The 24275-nt window shown below is 30.8% G+C and overlaps 1 protein-coding gene across 1 annotated transcript; it reads right to left on the reverse strand.

The window, feature by feature from the left end:
- Window positions 1-382: 382 nt before the first annotated feature.
- LOC135091545 (uncharacterized) lies at window positions 383-775 on the reverse strand. The gene has a single exon (XM_063989286.1). It carries the CDS (start codon window positions 773-775, stop codon window positions 383-385), a length of 393 nt encoding a protein of 130 aa, XP_063845356.1.
- Between the last annotated feature and the right edge of the window lie 23500 nt (window positions 776-24275).

The raw sequence follows: 24275 nt of genomic DNA on the forward strand, positions 1-24275 counted from the left end.
TGACTGACTTCCATATTATTTATCGTTTTGGTGCCTAACATGCTGAAAAACACTGAAAAGACAGGTTTCTGGTAAAGTCCTTTAACTTCCTTATATAGGTGGCTTTGCATGCATTTTAGGGTTTGGTACATAACAATCCGAAAAAAAAAGCTATAATTAACTGCTATGATAATATTCTTTTTTCCACATAAATTCCGTGAGTTTTGGTAGAATTTTAGCATCTCGGTACCTTCTTCTTCTTCCCAGCTTTTCCCTATTCGGGGTCGCCGTTGTGAATGAGCCTTCTCCACGTATTTCTATTGTTTGCCATCTCTGGATTTATATTCTTCTCCCCAAGATCTCCGTTTATGCATCTTCTTTTGGGCCGTCCTCTTCTTCTAACTCACTCCACCTCCATTTCCATGATCTCCCTTCCTACGTGGTCTTCGCCAACTCTTCTTCTCAAGTGTCCATACCACCTCAACCTTGACTCCTGGATCTTCTTGGAAACTTCAACTACTTTCACCGTTCTTCTTATGTACTTATTCCTAATTCGGTCTCTTCTGTTGACTCCCACCATCCATCTCAACATCTTCATCTCCGCTACATCCATCTTCCTCTCTTCAATCTTCTTCAAAGGTGCTGCTTCTAGCCCATACATCAAAGCAGGTCTAACGACTGCTTTGTGGACTTTGCCCTTCACTCTTACTGGTACCCTTCTATCGCATATCACACCCGAAACTTGCCGCCAATTGTTCCAGCCACACTGAATCCGAAAGTTCACTTCTTTTTCCATTTCTTTAGCATCTCGGTACCTATGAAGATGAATAACCAAAAAAAAAAAATCCCATTTTTTTTATTTATTTATTTTTCTAAAGAGTGTTATTTGTGGGTTTTAGCTTTTTGGTACTGAAAGAAATAAAAAATCACTCATAATACACGTTTCTCGTAATGTTCTTTCATTTCCCAAAAATAAGGTTCTTTACATGTATTTAAGCGTTTTTATACATAACATGATAAAAAACACTCAAAATACATGTATTTTGTAATGTTATTCTGTTTCTGCATAAAATGTATTTTACATGCGTTTTAGCGTTTTGGTATGTAACGAGCTCAAAAACACTTAAAGGTAAGTTCTTGGTAAAATTTGGTTTTATTCCCATGTAATGTGATTACCCTGGCTTTTAGGGCTTTATTGCGTGACACGCTCACAAACACTTAAAAGACATGCAAAGCGCCCCATATGAGGAAATTAAAGACCTTACAAGAAATATGTCTTTTGAGTGTTTTTCAGCATATTAGGCACCAAAACGATAAATAATAAGGAACTCACTCTATATGGGAATCCAAAAGAAAATTACTGAAAACGTGTCTTCTTAGTGTTTTATGTAGAAAAACGCTAAAATTGATACAAACCAACCAATATCAAGAAGCAGAATAACATTACCAAAAATGTATATTTTAAGTTTTTTTGTGCTTGTTTCCTACAAAAAAAAAACGCAAAAATTGATACAAAGCACTCTTTATTGGAAAAGAAAGGGATATTGCGAGAAAAGTGTATAATGAATGTTTTATAGTTAAAAAAAAAACACAAGGCAAAAAACGCAAAAACTCGTGTATATAGAGAAGTTTCCTATATACCAAAATGCTGAAACTCATGAATAACACTCTTAATTAAGAAACAGAGCTACCTTACTAAATGCGTGTCAAAAAAACTAAAAGACAAGTTCTTCGTAAAAGTTGGTTTTATTCCCATGTAATGTGATTGCCCTGCTTTTTAGTGCTTTATTGCCTAACAGGCTCAAGAACACTCAAAGACACTTTTCTGGTAATGTCATTTTTTTCCCACATAAAGCTAGTTTCGCATGGAATTTGGGGTTTTGGTAACTAAGAATTTAAAAGAAACGCTCAAAATACACGCATTTAGTAAGGTTGTTCTGTTTCTTGATTAAGAGTGTTATTCATGAGTTTCAGTATTTTGGTATCTTAGAAACATGTCCATACAGTCGAGTGTTTGCGTTTTTTGCCTTGTGATTCTGGTGAAACTATAAAAAACTCATTATACACGTTTCTTGTTATGTCCTCTTTTTTCTTATATAGAGTGTTTTGCATCCATTTTCGCGTTTTTTTTATGTAACAAGCTAAAAAACACAGAAAATATATTTTTTGGGTAATGTTATTCTATTTCTTCATATTGGTTGTTTGCATCCGTTTTAGCGTTTTTCTACGTAAATCGTTTAAAAGACACATTTTCAGTAATTTCGTTTTGGATTTCCATATAGAGTGACTTTCATATTATTTATCGTTTTGGTGCCTAATATGCAGAAAAACACTCAAAAGACAGGTTTCTTGTAAAGTCGTTAAATTTTATCAGATAGGTGGCTTTGCATACACTTTATGGTTTGGAACATAACTTCGAAAAAAAAGGTAAGATTAACTTTTTCGATAATGTTTTTTCCACATAATTTTCCTGAATTTTGGCAGAATTTTGGCATCTTGGTACCTATGAACATCAATAACAAAAAAATAAAAATACTATTTTTTTATTTATTATTTTTTATTTATAAAGAGTGTTATTTGTAGGTTTTAACGTTTTGATACTTAAGGAACTTAAAAACATTCATAATACACTTTTCTCGTAATGTCCTTTCGTTTCCCAAATATGGGGATCTTTGCATGTATTTAAGCGTTTTTATAGGTAACATGATAAAAAACACTCAAAACACTTGTTTTTGGTAATGTTATTCTGCTTCTCCATAAAGGAGTGTTTTACATGCGTTTTAGCGATTTGGTATATAAGGAGCTGAAAACACTTCAAGGCAAATTCTTGGTAAAAGTTGGTTTTATTCCCGTGTAATATGCTTGCCCTGTTTTTCAGTGCTTTATTGCCTAACACGCTCAAAAACACTGAAAAGATACTTCTGGTAATGTAATTTTTTCCTACATCAAACTAGTTTCGCATGCTATTTACGGTTTTGCGAAGAACGTGAAAAAAGTCTCAAAATACATGCATTTGGTAATGTTGTTCTGTTTCTCAATTAAGATTGTTATTCATGAGTTCCAGCATTTTGGTATCTAAGAAACTTCTTTATATACACGAATTTTTGCGTTTTTTGCCTTGTGGTTCTTGTGAACGAAAATTTCTTTTGCGCGAAAATAATAAGACACTCATTATACATGTTTCTCGTAATGTCCTTTTCTTTCCCAATAGGGACTGCTTTGCATCCTTTTTCGCGTTTTTTTTGGTAACAAGCTCAAATACACTCAAAGTATACCTCTTTGGTATACTTTATTGTATTTCTTCATATTGGTTGGTTTTCATCTGTTTTAGTGTTTTTCTACGTAAAACACCGAAAAGACACATTTTTAGTAATTTTTTTTTCGATTCCCAAAGAATTTTGCCAGAATTTTGGCATCTTAGTACCTATGAAGATGAATAACAAAAAAAAAAATTTATTCTCTATAAAGAGTGTTATTTGTGGGTTTTAGCTTTTTTTGTACTAAAGAAACTTAAAAACTCTCATAATACACGTTTCTCGTAATGTCCTTTCGTTTCCCAAAAACGATAAATAACATATATATATATATATATATATATATATATATATATATATATATATATATATATATATATATATATATATATATATATATATATATATATATATATATATATATATATATATATATATATATATATATATATATATATATATATATATATATATATATATATATATATATATATATATATATATATATATATATATATATATATATATATATATATATATATATATATATATATATATATATATATATATATATATATATATATATATATATATATATGCAAAACACGATAAATGACATGGAAGTCAATCTATATGGGAATCCAAAACAAAATTACTAAAAACGTGTGTTTTCGGTGTTTTACGTAGAAAAACGCTAAAACGGATTTAAACCAACCAATATGAAGAAATGAAATAACATTACCAAAAAGGTATATTTTGAGCATTTTTGAAATTTTTACCTACAAAAAACACGAAAATGGATGGAAAGCACTCTATATTGGGAAGCAAAAGGACATTACGAGGTACGTCTATAATGAGTGTTTTATAGTTTCACAAGAACTACAAGGCAAAAAACGCAAAAACTTGTGTATATAGAGAAGTTTCTTACATTCTAAAATGCTGAAACTCTGGAACAACACTCTTAATTGAGAAACAGAACCATCTTACTTAATGCGTGTATTTTGAGTACTTTTCACATCCTTAGTTACCAAAACCCCTAATTACATGCGAAACCAGCTTTATGTGGGAAAAAAAATGACATTACCAGAAAAATGTCTTTTGAGTGTTTTTGAGCGTGTTAGGCAATAAAGCACTAAAAAGCAGGGCAATCACATTACATTGGAATAAAACCAATTTTTAACAAGAACTTGCCTTTAAGTGTATTTGAGCTCGTTATACTCGTATACCAAAACACTAAAATGCATGCAAAATACACTTTATGGTGAAACAGAATAACATTACCAAAAACATGTATTTTGAGTGTTTTTGATCATGTTACCAATAAAAACGCTTAAATAAATGCAAAGAACCCCATTTTGGGGAAATGAAAGGACATTACGAGAAACGTGTATTATGAGTGCTTTTAAATTCATTAAGTACGAAAAAGCTAAAATCCACAAATTACACTCTTTATTGAGAAAAAAAAAATAAAATTTTTTTTTTCATTCTTATTCATCTTCACCGGTAACGAGGTGCCAAAATTCGGAAAAAATCCAGGAAATTATATGAAATAAGGACATTATCAAAAAAGTTAAATTTAGCTTTTTTTTTCGGACTGTTATGTACCAAACCCCTAAAGTGCATGCAAAGCCACCTATATGGGGAAATTACCAATAAACTTTGCCAGAAAACTGTCTTATGAGTGTTTTTCAGCATGTTAGGAACCAACCCGATAAAACCCAAGGAAGTCAATCTATATGAGAATCCAAAACAAAATTACTGAAAACGTGTCTTTTCGGTGTTTTACGTAGAAAACGCTAAAATGGATGGAAAACAACCAAAATGAAGAAATAGAATAACATTACCAAAAAGGTATATTTTGAGTGTTTTTGAAATTGTTACCTACAAAAAACGCGAAAATGGATGGAAAGCACTATATATTGGGAAGCAAAAGGCGTCAAAAAGCATGTTAGGCACGAAAACGATAAATAATATGAAAGTAACTCTATATGGAAATCCAAAATAAAATTACTGGAAACGTGTCTTTTAAAAGATTTAGGTAGAAAAACGCTAAAACAGATGCAAACCAACTAATATAAATAACTAGAATAACATTACCAAAAAAGTATATTTTCTGTATTTTTGAGCTTGTTGCATAAAAAAAACGCGAAAATGGATGCAAAGCACTCTATAAAAGGAAAAAAAAGGACATAACGAGAAGCGTATATAATGAGTGTTTTATAGTTTCACCAGAATCACAAGGCAAAAAACGAAAAAACTCGGCTTTATGGAGAAGTTTCTAAGATAACAAAATTCTGAAACTCATGAATAACACTCTTAATCAAGAAACAGAACAACCTCACTAAATGCGTGTATTTTGAGTGTTTTTTTTACATTTTTATTTACCAAAACCCCAAATTCCATGCGAAACTAGCTTTATGTGGGAAAAATATGACATTACCAGGAAAGTGTCTTTGAGTGTTTTTAAGCGTGTTAGGCAATAAAACACTAAAAAGCAGTGCAATCATATTACATGGGAATAAAACCAACTTTTACGAAAACTTGCCTTTTAGTGTTTTTGACACGCATTTAGTAAGGTTGTTCTGTTTCTCAATTAAGAGTGTTATTCACGAGTTTCTGCATTTTGGTATCTAGGAAACTTCTCCATATACACGAGTTTTTGCGTTTTTTGCGTTGTGTTTTTTTTTTGAACTATAAAACATTCATTAAACACTTTTCTTGCAATGTCCCTTTGTTTCCCAATATAGAGTGCTTTGTATCAATTTTTGCGTTTTTTTTTTTTTTGTAGGTAACAAGCTCAAAAACACTCAAAATATACATTTTCGGTAATGTTTTTCTGCTTCTTGATATTGGTTGGTTTGCATCAGTTTTAGCGTTTTTCTACGTAAAACACTGAGAAGACAAGTTTTCACCAATTTTCTTTTGGATTCCCATATAGAGTGAGTTCTTTATTATTTATCGTTTTGGTGCCTAACATGCTTAAAAACACTCAAAAGACAGATTTCTGGTAAGGTCTTTAATTTCTTCATATGTGAGGCCTTGCATGTCTTTTGAGTGTTTTTGAACGTATTACGCAATAAAGCACTAAAAGGAAGGGCAATCACATTACATGGGAATAAAACCAAATTTTATCAGAAACTTACCTTTAAGTGTTTTTGAGCTCTTTACATACCAAAACGTTAAAATGCATGCAAAACACATTTTATGGAGAAACAGAATAATATTACGAAATACATGTATTTTGAGTGTTTTTGATCATGATATCTATAAAAAACGCTTAAATACATGCAAAGAACTTTATGTTTGGGAAACGAAAGGACATTACGAGAAACGTGTATTATGAATTTTTTAAGTTCTTTCAGTACCTAAAAGCTAAAACCCACAAATAACACTCTTTATTTAGAAAAAAAATAAATAACAAAGAATTAAAAAAAATGGATTTTTTATTTATTTATTTATTATTTTTTTTTTTTTGTAATTTATCCTTATAGGTACCGAGATGCCAAAATTCTGCCAAATTTCAGGGAATTTACGTGGAAAAAAAAAACATTACCAAAAGAGTTATTTATAGCTTTTTTTTCGGATTGTTATGTACCAAACCCTAAAGTGCATGCAAAGCCACCTATATAGGGAAGTTAAACGACTTTACCAGAAACCTGTCTTTTCAGTGTTTTTCATCATGTTAGGCACTAAAACGATAAATAATATGGAAGTCAGTCAATATGTGAATCCAAAAGAAAATTACTGAAAACGTGTCTTTTTAGAGTTTTACGTAGAAAAACGTTAAAGCGGATGCAAACCAACCTTTATGAAGAAATAGAATAACATTACCAAAAAGATATATTTTGAGTATTTTTGAGCTTGTTACCTACAAAAAAAATGCAAAAATGGATGTAAAGCACTCTATATTAGGAAACAAAAGGACATTACGAGAAACGTGTATAATAAGTGTTTTATAGTTTTAAAAGAGCCACAAGGCAATAAACGCAAAAACTCGTGTATATAGAGAAATTTCTTACATACCAAAATGATGAAATGTATGAATAACACTTTTAATTGATAAACAGGACTACCTTACCAAATTGTGTATTTTGAGTGTTTTTCACATTCTTAGTTACGAAAATGCCAAATTAACTACGAAACTACCTTTATGTGAGGAAAAAAAAAATGACATTACCAAAAAAGTGTCTTTTTAGTGTTTTTGAGCGTGATATGCAACAAAACACTAAAAAGCAGAACAATCACATTACATTGGAATAAAACCAACTTTTACGAAGAATTTGCCTTTAAGTGTTTTTTAACTCCTTACATACAGAATTGTTAAAACGCATGCAAAACACCCTTTATGCAGAAACAGAATAACATTACCAAAAACATGTATTTTGTGTTTTTGATCATGTAACCTATAAAAACGCTCAAATACATGTAAAGAACCCTATTTTTGTAAAACAAAAGGACATTACGAAAATCGTGTATTATGAGTGTTTTTAAGTTCCTTAAGTACCAAAAAGCTAAAACCCACAAAGAACACTCTTTATAGAGAGAAAAAAGAATTTTTTTTTTTTTGTTATTCATCTTCATAGGTACCGAGATGCCAAAATTCTGGCTAAATTCATGAAAAATTTTATAAAAAAAAAATCATTATAAAAAAATTGTTTTTATCTTTTTTCCGTAGTTATGTACAAACCTTGAAGTTTGTTACGAAAATGCAAAATTACATGCGAAACTGCCTTGATGTGGGGAAAAAAAAATTGACATTACCAAAAAAGTGTCTTTTTAGTGTTTTTGAGCGTGATATGCAACAAAGCACTAAAAAGCAGAACAATCACATTACATGGGAATAAAACCAACTTTTACGAAGAATTTGCCTTTAAGTGTTTTTTAACTCCTTACATACAGAATCGCTAAAACGCATGCAAAACACCCTTTTATGGAGAAACAGAATAACATTACTAAAAACATATATTTTCAGTGTTTTTGATCATATAACCTATAAAAACGCTTAAATACTTGTAAAGAACCCTATGTTTGTAAAACAAAAGGACATTACGAAAATCGTGTATTATGAGTGTTTTTAAGTTCCTTAAGTACCAAAAAAGCTAAAACCCACAAATAACATTCTTTATATAGAGAAATTTTTTTTTTTGTTATTCATCTTCATAGGTACCGAGATGCCAAAATTCTGGCAAAATTCATGGAAATTTTATAAAAAAAAAATCATTATAAAAATTTTTTTTTTTTACTTTTTTTCCGGAGTTATGTAGTAACCTTGAAGTGCATACAAATCCACCTATATGGGGATATTACACGACTTTACCAGAAACCTGTCTTTTGAGTGTTTATCAGCAATTTCATCATTATTACTGAAAACGTGTCTTTTCAGTGATATACGTAAAACAACGCTAAAACGGATGTAAACTAACCAATATGAAGAAATAGAATAACATTACCAAAAAAATATATTTTGATGTGTTTTTGAGCTTGTTACCTACAAAAAATGCAAAAATGGATGGAAAGCACTTTATATTGGCAAAGAAAAAGGACATTACGAGAAACGTGTATGAGTGTTTAATAGTTTGACAAGAACCACAAGGTAAGAAACTCAAAAACTCGTGTACATAAAGAAGTTTCTTACATACCAAAAAGCTGAATCTCATGAATAACACTTTTAATTTTGAAACAGAAATACCTTATGAAATGTGTGTATTAGAAAAGTTTCTTACATACCGAAATACTGAAACTCATGAATAACACTTTTAATTAAGACATAGAGAAATTGAGTTTTTTTTCACATTCTTAGTTACCAAAATCCCAAATTCCATGCAAAACTAGCTTTATGTGGGAAAACAAATAATATTACCAGAAAAGTGTCTTTTGAGTGTTTTTGAGCGTGTTAGGCAATAAAGCACTAAAAATCAGGGCAATCACATTTCATATGAACAAAAACAACTTTTACCAAGATCTTGTCTTTAAGTTTTTTTGAGCTCATTACACACCAAAACGCTAAAACGCATGCAAAACACTTTTTATGGAGAAACAGAATAAAATTACCAAAAACATATATTTTAAGTGTTTTTGATCATGTTATCTATAAAAACGCTTAAATACATGCAAAGAACCTTATGTTTGCGAAACGAAAGGACACTACGAGAAATGTGTATTATAGGTGTTTTTAAGTTCCTTAAGTACCAAAAAGCTAAAACCCACAAATAACACTTTTTATTTAGAACAAAAAAGTAAGAAAATAAAAAAAATAGGATTTTTTTTTTTTTTTTTGTTATTCATGTTCATAGGTACCGAGATGCCAAAATTCTGGAAAAAGTCAGGGCTATTATAGGATAAATGAAAATTATCAAAAACGTTAATTTTTAGTTTTTTTTTTTTTTTCGGACTGTTATGTACCAAACCCTAAAGTGCATCTAAAGAAGAAATTAAACGACCTTAACAGAAATCTGTTTTTTGAGTGTTTTCCAGCATAAAAAAACGATAAATAGCACCAAAACAATAAATAATAAGGAACTCACTCTATATGTGAATCCAAAACAAAATTGCTGAAAACGTGTTTTTTCTGTGTTTTACGTAGAAAAACGCTAAAACGGATGCAAACCAACCAATATCAAGAAATAGAAAAACATTACCAAAAAGGTATATTTTGAATGTTTTTGAGCTTGTTACCTACAAAAAACGCGAAAATTGATGCAAAGCACTCTATATTAGAAAACAAAAGGACTTTGCAAGAAAAGTGTATAATGAGTTTTTGTATAGTTCAAAAGAACCAAAAGGCAAAAAACACAAAAACTCGTGTATATGGAGAAGGTTCCTAGATACCAAAATGCTGAAACTCTCTTAATTGAGAAACAGAACAACCTTACTAAATGCGTGTTTTTTGAGTGCTTTTCACATTGTTAGTTACCAAAACCCCAAATTGCATGCGAAACAACCTTTATGTGAGAAAAAAATGACATTACCAGAAAAGTGTCTTTTAAGTGTTTTTGAGCGTGATAGACAATAAAGGACTAAAAAGCAGGGTAATCATATTACATTGGAATAACACCAATTTATACCAAAAACTTGCCTTTAAGTGTTTTTGAGCTCCTTATATACCAAACTGTTAAAACGCATGCAAAACAAACTTAATGGAGAAACAGAATAACATTACGAAAAATATGTATTTTGAGTGTTTTTGATCATGTTATCTATAAAAACGCTTAAATACATGCAAAGAACGTTATGTTTGGGAAACGAAAGGACATTACGAGAAATATGTATTATGAGTGTTTTTTAGTTCCTTAAGTACCGAAAAGATAAAACCCAAAAATAACTTTATTTTCAAAAAAAAAAAAAAAAAAATAGGATTTTTCTTTTTTTGTTATTGATCTTCATAGATACGGAGATGCCAAAATTCTGGGAAAATTCCGGGCTATTATATGATAAAAGAAAATTATAAAAAAAAGTTTTTTTTGCTTTTTTTTCGGACTGTTATATACCAAACCCTAAAGTGCATGCAAAGCCTCTTATATGAGGAAATTAAACGACCTTACCAGAAATCTGTCTTTTAAGTGTTTTTCAGCATGTTAGGCACCAAAATGATAAATAATAAGGAACTCGCTTTATATGAGAATCCAAAACAAAATTACTGAAAACGTGTCTTCCCAGTGTTTTACGTAGAAAAACGTTAAAATGGATGCAAACCAACCAATATCAAGAAATAGAAAAAAACAACTAAAAAGGTATATTTTGAGTGGTTTTGAGCTTGTTACCTACAAAAAAAAACGCTAAAATTGATACAAAGGACTTTATTTTCGGAAACAAAGGGACATTGCGAGAAAAGTGTACAATGAGTGTATTATAGTTCAAAAGAACAACAAGGCAAAAAACGCAAAAACTCGTCTATATGGAGAAGTTTCCTAGATACCAAAATGTTGAAACTCATGTATAACACTCTTAATTGAGAAACAGAACAACTTTACTAAATGCGTGTATTTTGAGTGCTTTTCACATTCTTAGTTAACAAAATCCCAAATTGCATGCGAAACCAGCTTTATGTGGGAAAAAAATGACATTACCAGAAAAGTGTCTTTTGAGTGTTTTTGAGCGTGATACGCAATAAAGCACTAAAAAGCATGGGAATCACTTTACATGGCAATAAAATCATTTTTTACCAAGAACTTGCCTTTAAGTGTTTTGAGCTCCTTATATACCAAAACGCTAAAACGCCTGCAAAACACACTTTATGGAGAAAGAGAATAGCATTACCAAAAACATATATTTTGAGTGTTTTTGATCATGTTACCAATAAAAACGCTTAAATACATGCAAAGAACTCTATTTTTGGGAAACGAAAGGACATTACGAGAAACGTGTATTATGAGTGTTTTTAAGATTACTATTTACCAAAAAGCAAAAAAAGCCACAAATAACACTCTTTATTGAAAAAAAAAAATAAATAAATAAATACGATATTTTTTTCTTTCTTTTTTCATCTTCACAGGTACCTAGATGCCAAAATTTGGGCAAAATTCAGGAAATTATAAGTCAATTATCAAAAAAGTTAATTTTAGCTTTTTATTTCGTACTGTTATGTACCAAACCCTGAAGTGCATGCAAAGCCACTTATATGGGGAAATCAAACGTCTTTGCCAGAAAACTGTCTTATGAGTATTTTTCAGCTTGTTAGGCACCATAACAGTAAATAATATTCAAGTCACTCTATATGGGAATGTAAAACAAAATTACTGAAAACGTGTCTTTTCTGTGTTTTACGTAGAAAAACGCTAAAACGGATGCAAACCAACCAATAAGAAGAAATAAAATAACATTACCAAAAAGTGTTTTTGAGCTTTTTACCTACAAAAAACGCGCAAATGGATTTAAGCACTCTACGAGTATATAGGGAAGCAAAAGACGTTACGAGAAACGTGTATAATGAGTGTTTTATAGTTTCACAAGAACCACAAGACAAAAAACGCAAAAAATCGTGTATAGAGAAAAGTTTCTTACATACCAAAACGCTAAAACTCAAGAATAACACATTTAATTAAAAAACAGAACTACCTTACCAAATGTGTGTATTTTGAGTGTTTTTCACATTCGTAGTTATGAAAATCCCAAATTACATGCGAAACTAGCTTTATGTGGGAAAAAAATAACATTACCAGAAAAGTGTCTTTTGAGTGTTTTTGAGCGTTATATGCAACAAAACACTAAAAAGCAGAACAATCATATTACATTGGAATAAAACCAAATTTTACGAAGAACTTGCCTTTAAGTGTTTTTAACTCCTTACATACCAAACCGCTAAACACATGCAAAACAACCTTTATGGAGAAACAGAATAACTTTACCAAAAACATGTATTTTAAGTGTTTTTGATCATGTTACCTATAAAATCGCTTAAATACATGCAAAGAACGCTATGTTTGTGAAACGAAAGGACATTACGAAAAACGTGTATTATGAGTATGTTTAAGTTCCTTAAGTACCAAAAATCTAAAACCCACAAATAACACTCTTTATGGAGAAAAAAAAATGATAAAAAATAAATAGATTTTTTTTTTTTGTTATTCATCTTCATAGGTACCGAGATGCCAAAATTCAGGGAAATTATGTGAAAAAATTTTTTTTAGCTTTTCTCGGAGTTATGTACGAAACACGGAAGTGCATGCAAAGCAACCTATATGGGGAAATTACACGACATTACAAGAAACGTGTCTTTGTTTTCAGCTATTTCAACAATATTACTGAAAACGTGTCTTTTCAGTTTTAGCGTAGAAGCCTAAAACGGATGCAAACCAACCAATATGAAGAAATAGAATAACATTACAAAAAAGTTGAGTGTTTTTGAGCTTGTTACCTACAAAAAACGTAAAAATGAATGCAAAGCAGTCTGTATTGGGGAAAAAAAAAGGATATTACAAGAAAATTGTATAATGAATGGTTTTATAGTTTTCAAGAACCATAAGGCAAAAAACGCAAAAACTCGTATATATTGAGAAGTTTCTTAGATACCAAAATGCTGAAACTCATGAATAATACTCTTAATTGAGAAACAGAACAATCTTAGGAAATGAGTGTATTTTGAGTGTTTTTTTTTCACATTCTTTGTGGTCCAACCCCAAATTACATGCGGATCTGTGAAAAAAAAAAAAAATACTAGAAAAGTATCTTTTTAGTGATTTTCAGCGTGTTAGGTAATAAAGCACTAAAAAGCAGGGCAATCACATTACATGGGAATATAACCAACTTTTACCAAGAACTTGCCTTTAAGTTTTTTTGAGCTCCTTACATACCAAAACGCTAAAACCCATGCAAAACACCCTTTATGGAAAAACAGAATAACCTTCTCAAAAACATGTATTTTGAGTGTTTTTGGGCTTGTTACCAATAAAAACGCCTAAATACATGCAAAGAACCCTATGTTTGGGAATGAGAGGAATTGCGAGGAATGTGTATTATGAGTGTTTAGAAGTTCCTTAAGTACCAAAAAGCTAAAACCCACAAATAACACTCTTTATAGAGAAAAAAAAAAACATTTTTTTATTGATCTTCATAGGTACAAAGATGCAAAAATTCTGGCAAAATTCAGGAAAATTACGTGAAAAAAGAATATTATGAAAAAGGTTAATTTTAGCTTTTTTTCGGACTGTTATGTACCAAACCCTAAAGTGTATGCAAAGCTACCTATATGGAGAAATTAAACGACTTTACAAAAAACCTGTCTTTTGAGTGTTTTTTCAGCAAGTTAGGCACCAAAACGATAAATAACATGGAATTCACTCTATATGGGAATCCAAAACAAAATTACTGAAAACGTGTCTTTTCTGTGTTTTACGTAGAAAAACGCTAAAACGGATGGAAACCAACCAATATGAAGAAATAGAATAACACTACGAAAAATGTATTATTTTTTGTTTTTGAGCGAAAATGGATGCAAATCTCTACATATTGGGAAACAAAAGGACATTACGAGAAACGTTTATAATGTGTTTTATAGTTTCACAAAAACCACAAGGAAAAAACAAGCAAAAACTCGTGTATATGGAGATGTTTCTTAGATACCAAAACGCTGAAACTCATGAATAACACTCTTAATTGAGAAACAGAACAACCTTACCAAATGCGTGTATTTTGAGTTTTTTTCACATTCTTAGTTACCAAAAACCCGAAATTACATGCGAAACTAGCTTTATGTGGGAAATAAATGACATTACCAGAAAAAAGTGTTTTTTGAGTGTTTTTGAGCGTGTTAGGCAATAAAGCACAAAAAAAGCAGGGCAATGACATTACATGGGAATAAAACCAACATTTACCAATAACTTGTCTTTAAGTGTTTTTCAGCTCTTTACATACCAAAACACTAAAATGCATGGAAAACACCCTTTATGGAGAAAAAATAACATTACGAAAAACATAAATTTTCAGTGTTTCTGATCTGTTACGTATAAAAACGTTTAAATACATGCAAAGAAATCTATGTTTGGGAAACGAAAGGACATTACGAGAAACGTGTATTATGAGTGTTTTTAATTTCCATAAGTACGAAAAGAGTTAAAACCCACAAATAATACTCTTTATAGAGAAAATAAAAAAATAAATAAAAACTAGGATTTTTTTTTTTAGTTATTTATCTTCATAGGTACCGAGATGCAAAAATTCTGGCAAAATTCAGGGAAATTATGTGAAAAAAATAATATTATGAAAAAAGTTAATTTTAGCTTCTTTTTTTTCGGACTGTTATGTACCAAACCCTAAAGTGTATGCAAAGCCACCTATATGAGGAAATTAAACGACTTTACCAGATACCTGTCTTTTCAGTGTTTTTCAGCAAGTTAGGCACCAAAACGATAAATAATATGGAAGTCACTCTATATGGGAATCCAAAACAAAATTACTGAAAACGTGTCTTTTTATGAAGAAATAGAATAATATTACTAAAAAGTTATATTTTGAGTGTTTTTGAGCTTGTTACCTAGAGAAAACGCGAAAATAGTTCCAAAGCACTCTATATTGGGAAAGAAAAGGACATTACGAGAAACGTGTATAATGAGTGTTTTATAGTTTCACAAGAACCACAAGGCAAAACAGACAAAAACTCGTGCATATGGAGATGTTTCATTTATACCAAAATGCTGAAATTCATGAATAACACTCAATTGAGAAACAGAACAACTTTACCAAATGGGTGTATTTTGAATCTTTTTAACATTCTTACTTACCAAAACCCCAAATTGCATGCGAAACTAGCTTTATGTGTGAAAAAAAAAATATTACAAGAAAAGTGTCTTTTGAGTTTTTTTTTGAGCGTGTTAGGCAATAAAGCACTAAAAAGCAGGGCAATCACATTACATGGGAATAAAACCATCTTTTACCAATAACTTGCCTTGAAGTGTTTTTAAGCTCCTTACATACGAAAACGCTAAAACGCATACAAAACAAGTATTTTGAGTCTTTTGTAAGATTGTTACGTAAAAAAACGCCTAAATGAATCGGAAATTAAAAGACATTACGAGAAACGTGTATTATGAGTGTTTTTGATTTTCTTAGTATCAAAAAGGTAAAACGCATGAAAACACTCTATATGGAGAAACAGAACAATACTGTCAAAAAAAAAAAAAAAAAAACGTGCATTTTGAGTGTTATGACATTGTTAGTTACCAAAAAACCAAAATTCATGCAAAGACCCATATATAGATATATGAAACGACTTTAAAAACGTATGAAAATGCCATATAGAGAAACAGAATACATTAACCAAAAACGTGTATTTTGTGTGTTTTTTTTTTTTTTTGAGCTTATTATGTACAAAATCGCCTGTCATCAAACAAATCACCCTGCATATGGAAATAAAAAGGACATTACGAGAAACGTTTTTTTTTTTTTTTTTTTTTTTGTTACTTTTTTTAAGTACCAAATCAGTACTTCAATAGTCCTCTGAAGAAAAAGAACAAACTTACCAAAAACGGGTATTTTTTTTACATTGATAATTACCAAAACGCCAACATGCATGTAAAGCAACCTATATGAAGAAACGAAACGAAATCACTACAAACTTGTCTTTTGTTATTTTTTGGGCGTGTTAGGCACCAAATCAGTAAGAAGCAACGAAATCACCCCATAGGAGAATACAAAAGAACTTTACTAAAACGTGTCTTTAGAGTGTTTTTTTAGGTTCTTACGAACTAAAATGTCAAAATACATGCAAACACCCTGTTAGGTACCAAAGCACCAAAAACAGCCTATATGAGGAAACGAAAGGACATGACAAAAAACGTGTATTATGAGTTTTTTTTTTTTAGCTTCTCAGGTACCAAAACGCAAAAATCGAGAAAGAAAAAAAACATTACCAAAATCGTGTAATTTGAATGTTTTTCACATTGTCAGGTAGCAAAACACCATAATGCTTGCTCGCTATACGAGAAAATTAAACAACAATGTAAGAAATGTGTTTTTATGTGTTTTTCCGCGTGTTAGGCACGAAAACGCTAAATAGCAAGGAAAACATCTTATATAGAAATGCAAAATAATAAGCATGTCTTTTAAGTGTTTTAAACTTTTTACGTTTAAAAACGCTAAAACGCGTGCAACAAACACGAATAATCTTACAAAACAGAAAAAAAACCTTACCAAAAACGTGTATTTTGAGTCTTTTTGAGTCTGTTACGTAAATCATCTTAAAAATGCATGTAAAGCACCCTGTATGAGGAAACGATAGGACATTACGAGAAACGTGTATTATCAGAGTTTTGAGTCTCTTAGGTACCAAACACTAAACCGCCTGAATGAAAATTAAATATATTATATATCTCTTAATAGAGAAACAGAACATCACCAAAAACGTGTTTTTGTGTTTTTTTTTCCTTTTTTATGAACCAAAACGTCAAAATACATACAAAGCAATCTTTATGGAGAAATGGAAAGACGTTTGGAGAAACAAGTTTTATTTGTGTTTCTGAGCTTCCTAAGTAAGCTTCCTAAGTACCAAAACGCTAAAAAGGATGAATAGCACCCTATATAGAGAAAAAGAACATTACCTAAAATCTTTATTTTGAGCGTTTTTCACATTATGTAGCAAAATATCATAATGCATGCAGATCCCTATAAGAAGAAGCAAAACTATATTACAGGAAACGTGTCTTTTGAGTGTTTACTTGAGTGGTAGGAATCAAAATGCTAAAAAGCATTGAAAGCACCCTATTTGGCAATATAAAATAACATTACCAAGAGAGTGTCTTTAGAGTGTTTTTCCCCTTCTTAAATCCGAAATCGCAGAAAAGCATGCAAAACAACCTTTACGGAGAAACAAATTAGCATTACCAAAAACTTGTATTTTGATTGTTTTTGTGCTTGTTAAGTATAAAAGTGCTAAATTTCACGCAAAGCATCCTTCATGGAGAAAAGAAAGGACATTACGAGAAAAGTGTATTATGAGAGATTTTGAGCTTTTTAGGTACCGAAACTAAAATAAAACATGATTAGAACTTTAAATGGAAAAATAACTCCGAAAACCGAAAACTTTTACTTAAACTTTTTTTTTCATATTGTTAAGTACCAAAAGACAAAATGCATTGGAAGCCCCCTTTATCGGGAAACGAAACGACATTTTCATCAACGTGTCTTTTGAGTGTTTTTCAACGTGTTAGACACCAAAACGCTGAAAAGCATGGAAAGCGCTCCATAAAGGAATACAAAATAACATTACTAAAAACCTGTTTTAAAGGTTCTTATGTACAGAAACGCTAAAACTCAAGCAAAACACCCTTTATAGAGAAGCGAAATAAATATTTCGTTGATAAATTACATTCAGGACAGTTAGGGAATATCCCTTACACAAGAATAAGATCGCAGAAAAATGATCAAAAATGGATGACAGAGGTTAAAACATTACATAGGGCGAAAGAGAAGTATATATGAGATTAAAGACAGGGAAAGTGGTTTTAAGGCCATAATATAATGAATTAGAAAAGTCAGGAGTTTAACAAGGAAAGCTAAAAATAGTTATGAATTAAAGGTAGCCAGCCAAGCGAAGATGGACCCCAAGGGATTTTATCAGGCATATAAGACGAAAAACAGAGAAACAATAGTTCCTTAAAGACAGCAAAATGGAACCTGCTTAGTTGTTGGGAGGAGATTAGTAAAATTGTGAACGAGTATTTTTTAACTGTCTTTGCCCAGGAAAACATGCAGGATTTGCCGAATAGTGACAAGATATTTAGAGTAGAAGAAAATGAGAAGCTGACAGATATTTCCATAACTAAAGAGATAGTGGAACAGGAGATAGATAAGCTGAAAAGTTCAAGTCACCAGGACCAGATGAAATACATTCCACAGTATTTAAGAATTGGAAATAGGTTATAAATGATCTGGATAACGTCATGGCCAAGCGGCAGACGACAGAGTGTTGTAATAAACGGCTCTAAATCCGAGTGGGGTCAAGTAATTAGTGGGGTGACAAAGGGATTATTAGTATTAGGGCCGATGTTGTTCGTAATATATGTCAATGACTTGGATAGTGGAATTAGTAGTGTTGTTAGTAAATTTAGGGTGCATGCAAAGCACCCTAAATGAGGAAAAAAAGGGACATTGCGAGAAACGTGCATTATAAGTGTTTTTGAGATTCTTAGATACCAAAACCCTACAACTCATGAATAGCACTCTTAATTGAGAAACAGAACAACCTTACAAAATGCGTGTATTTTGAGTGTTTTCACATTCTTGGTTACCAAAACCCCAAATTGCATACGAAACTAGCTTTATGTGGAAAGAAAAAAAAAAGACATTTCCAGAAAAATGTCTTTTGAGTGTTTTTGAGCTTTTGTTTTTGAGCTCCTAACATACCAACACACTAAAACGCATGCAAAACTCCCTTTATGAAGAAACGGAATAATATTACCAAAAACATGTATTTTGAGTGTTTTTGATCATGTTACCTATAAAAACGCTTAAATACATGGAAAGAACCCTATGTCTGGGAAACGAAAGGACATTACGTGAAACGTGTATTATGAATATTATTAAATTCCTTAAGCACCAAAAAGCTAAAATCCACAAATAACACTCTTTATAGAGAAAAAAAAAAATTTTCTATTTTTTTTGTTATTCTTCTTCATAGGTACCGAGATGCCAAAATTCTGGCAAAATTCAGGGAAATTATATGGAAAAAAGAACATTATCAAAAAAAAGTTAATTTTAGCTTTTTGTTTCGGACAGTTATGTACCATAAGCTAAATTGCATGCAAAGCCACCTATATAGGAAATTAAACGACTTTACCAGAAACCTGTCTTTTGAGTGTTTTTCAGCATGTTAGGTACCAAAACAATAAATAATATGGAAGTCATTCTATATGGGAATCCAAAACAAAATCACTTAACACTTGTCTTTTCAGTGTTTTACGTAGAAACACGCTAAAACGGATGCAAACAAACCAATATGAAGAAATAGAATAACATTGCCAAAAAGGTATATTTTGAGTGTTTTTGAGCTTGTTACCTATAAAAACGCGAAAATGGATGCAAAGCACTCTATATTGGGAAACAAAAGGACATTACGAGAAACCTGCATAATGAGTGTTTTATAGTTTCACAACAACCACAAAGCAAAAGTTTCTTAGATACCAAAATGCTGAAACTCATGAATAACACTCTTGCTAGAGATACAGAACAACCTTACCAAATGCGTGTATTTTGATTGTTTTTCACATTCTTTGTCACCAAAACACGAAATTGCATGCGAAACTTGGTTTATGTGGGTAAAAAATTATATTGCCAGAAATTTTTTTTTTCTGTGTTTATGAGCGTGTTAGGCAATAAAGTACTTAAAAGAAGGGCAATCACATTACATGTGAATAAAAAAAACTTTTACCAAGAACTTCCCGTTAAATATTTTTGAGCTCATTACATACCAAAACGCTAAAACGAATGCAAAAAATCCTTTATGGAGAAAAACAAAAACATTACAAAAAACATGTATCTTGAGTGTTTTTGATCATGTTACCTATAAAAACGCTTAAATACATGCAAAGAATCCTATGTTTGGGAAACGAAAGGACATTACGAGAAACATGTATTATAAGTGTTTTTAAGTTACTTAAAAACCAAAAAGCTAAAACCCACAAATAACACTCTTTATGAAGAAACAACAAAAAAAAACAATAAATAAAAATAAATAAATAAAAGAAAAGAAAATAATTTTTTTTTTTTTTTTTGTTATTTATCTTCAGAGGTACCGAGATGCCAAAATTCTGTTAAAATTCAGGGAAATTATGTGGATAAAAAGAACATTATCGAAAAAGTTAATTTTAGCTTTTTTTTTCGGACTGTTATGTACCAAACCCAAAAGTGTATGCAAAGCCATCTATATGGGGAAATTAAACGACTTTACAAACAGTCTTTTGAGTGTTTTTCAGCATATTTGGCACCAAAACGATAAATAATATGGCAGTCACTCTATATGGGAATCCAAAACAAAATTACTGAAAACGTGTCTTTTCAGTGTTTTACGTAAAAAAACGCTAAAACGATGCAAACAGACCAATATGAAAAAATAGAATAACATTACCAAAAAGGTATATTTTAAGTATTTTTGAGCTTGTGACCAACAAAAAAAAAAACGTGAAAATGGATGCAAAGCACTCTATAATGGGAAATAAAAAGACGAGAAATTACGAGAAACGTGTATAATGAATATTTTATAGTTTCACAAGAACCACGAAGCAAAAAACGCAAAAACTAGTGTATATGAAGAAGTTTCTTAGATACCAAAATGCTGAAACTCCTGAATAACACTCTTAATTAAGAAACAGAATAACATTACTAAATGCGTGTATTTTGAGTGTTTTTCACATTCTTAGTTACTAGAACACCAAATTGCATGCGAAACTAGCTTTATGTGGGAAAAAAAATGACATTACCATAAAAGGATCTTTTGAGGGTTTTTGAGAGAGTTAGGCAATAAAGCACTAAAAAGGAGGGCAATCACATTACATGGGAATAAAACCAACTTTTAAGTGTTTTTTAACGCTAAAACACATGCAAAACACCCTTTTTGGAGAAACAGATTAACATTACCAAAAACAATTATTTTGAGTGTTTTTGATCATGTTACCTCTAAAAACGCTTAAATACATGCAAAGAACCCTATGTCTAGGAAACGAAAGGACATTATGAGAAACGTGTATTATGTGTTTTTAAGTTCCATAACTACCAAAAAGCTAAAACCTCTTTATAGAGAAAAAATAAAGAAATAATTCAAAAATAGGATTCTATTTTTTTTTTGTTCTTCCTCTTCATAGGTACTGAGATGCCAAAACTCTGGCAAAATTCAGGGAAATTATATGGAAAAAGAACATTATCGAAAACGTTAATTTTAGCTTTTTTTTCGGACTGTTATGTACCAAACCATCAAGTACATGCAAAACCAACTATATGGGGAAATTAAACGACTTTACGAGAAACCTATCTTTTGTGGTTTTTTTCTCTTTCTCTATTGGTTAACAAAAGGACATTACGAGAAACGTGTATAATGAGTGTTTTATAGATTCTCAAGAATCACAAGGCAAAAAACGCAAAAACTCATATATATGGAGAAGTTTCTTAGATACCAAAATGCTGAAACTCCTGAATAACACTATTAATTGAGAAACAGAACAACCTTACCAAATGCGTGTATTTTGAGTGTTTTTCACATTCTTAGTTACCAAAACCCCAAATTTTATGTGAAAGTAGCTATATGTCGGAAAAAAAATGAAATTACCAGAAAAGTGTCTTTTAAATGTTTTTTTTTTTTTTTTTTAGCATGATAGGCAATAAAGCACCAAAAAGCAGGGCAATCACATTACATGGGAATAAAGCTAACTTTTACAAACAACTTGATTTTAAGTGTTTTTGAGCTCCCTATATTCCAAACCCTAAAACGAATGCAAAACACCCTTTATGGAGAAAGAGAATAACATTACCAAAAACACGTATTTTGAGTGTTTTTCATCATGTTACCTGTAAAAACTCTTAAATACATGCAAAGAACATTATGTTTGGGAAATTAAAGGGCATTTCGAGAAACATGTATTACCAGTATTTTTAAGTTCTTTAAGTACCATTTAGCTAAAACCCATAAATAACACTGTTTATAGAAAAAAAATAGATAAATGAATAAAAAGATAGGAATTTATTATTTTTTTTTTGTTATTCATCTTCATAGGTACCAAGATGCTAAAATTCTGGCAAAGTTCAGGAAAATTATGTGAAAAAAGAAAATTATGAAAAAAATTTAATTTTAGTTTTTTTTTCGGACTGTTATTTACCAAACCCTAAAGTGCATGCAAAGCCACCTATATGAGGAAATTACGAGAAACCTGTCTTTTCAGTGTTTTTCAGCATGTTAGGCACCAAAACTATATATAATATGGTAGTCACTCAATATGGGAATCCATCACAAAATTACTGAAAAAGTGTCTTTTCAGTGTTTTACGTAGAAAAACGCTAAAACGAATATGAACCAACGAATATGAAACCAACGAATATGAAGAAACAGAATAACATTACCAAAAAAGGTATATTTTCAGTGTTTTTGAGTTTCTTATCTACAAAAAACGCGAAAATGGATAGAAAGCACTCTATATTTAGATACAAAAGGACATTACGAGAAACTTGCATAATGAGTGTTTTATAGTTTCACAAGAACCACAAGGCAAAAAACGAAAAAAACTCGTGTATATGGATAAGTTTCTTAGATACCAAAATGCTGAAACTGAGGAATAACACTCTTAATTGAGAATACAGAACAACCTTACGAAATGCGTGTATTTTGACTGTTTTTCACATTCTTAGTTACCAAAACCTCAAATTGCATGCAAAACTAGCTTTATGTGGTAAAAAAAAAATGACATTACCAGAAAAGTGTCTTTTGAGTGTTTTTGAGCGTGTTAGGCAATAAAGCACTAAAAAGGAGGGCAATCACATTACATAGGAATAAAACTATCTTTTACCAAGAACTTGCCTTTAAGTGTTTTTGAGCTCCTTATATACTAAAACGCTAAAACGCATGGAAAACACCCTTTATGGAGAAACAGATTAACATTACCAAAAACATGTATTTTGAGAGTTTTTGATCATGTTACCTCTAATAACGCTTTAATAAATGCAAAAAACCCTATGTCTGGGAAACGAAAGGACATTAGGAGAAACGTGTATTATGAGTCTTTTTAAGTTCCATAAGTACCAAAAAGCTAAAACCTCTTTATAGAGAAGAAAAAAGTAAATAAATAAATAGGATTTTTTTTGTTATTCTTTTTCATAGGTAACGAGATCACAAAATTCTGGCAAAATTCAGGGAAATTATATGAAAAAAGAACATTATCAAAAAAGTTAATTTTAGCTTTTTTTTCGGACTGTTATGCACAAAACCCTACATTGCATGCAAAGCCAACTATATGGGGAAATTAAACGACTTTACGAGAAACCTGTGTTTCTAGTGTTTTTCAGCATCTTCGTCACCAAAACAATTAACAATATGGAATTCATTCTCTTTGGGAATCCAAAACAAATTACTGAAAACGTGTCTTTTCCGTGTTTTAAGTAGAAAAATGCTGAAACGGATGCAAACCAGCCAACATGAAAAAATAGAATAAGTTTACCAAAAAGGTATATTTTGAGTATTTTTGAGGTTTTTACAAAAAAAAAGCAAAAATGGATGGAAAGCTCTCTTTATTGGTTAACAAAAGGACATTACGAGAAACGTGTATAATTAATGTTTTATAGATTTTCAAGAAGCACAAGGCAAAAAACGCAGAAACTCGTATATATGGAGAAGTTTCTTAGATACCAAAATGATGAAACTCCTGAATAACACTATTAATTGAGAAACAGAACAACCTTACCAAATGCGTGTATTTTGAGTGTTTTTCACATTCTTAGTTACCAAAACCCCAAATTTTATGTGAAAGTAGCTTTATGTGGGAAAAAAAATGACATTACCAGAAAAGTGTCTTTTAAGTGTGATTGCATGATAGGCGATAAAGCACTAAAAAGCAGGGCAATCACATTACATGG

The sequence above is a fragment of the Scylla paramamosain genome, chromosome 37, assembly GCF_035594125.1.
Source record: "Scylla paramamosain isolate STU-SP2022 chromosome 37, ASM3559412v1, whole genome shotgun sequence".
Classification (NCBI taxonomy): domain Eukaryota; kingdom Metazoa; phylum Arthropoda; class Malacostraca; order Decapoda; family Portunidae; genus Scylla; species Scylla paramamosain.

Coding starts and splice junctions, on each gene's coding strand:
- LOC135091545 (XM_063989286.1), bottom strand. CDS start 775: ATGGAAAAAGAAGTGAACTTTCGGATTCAGTGTGGCTGGAACAATTGG.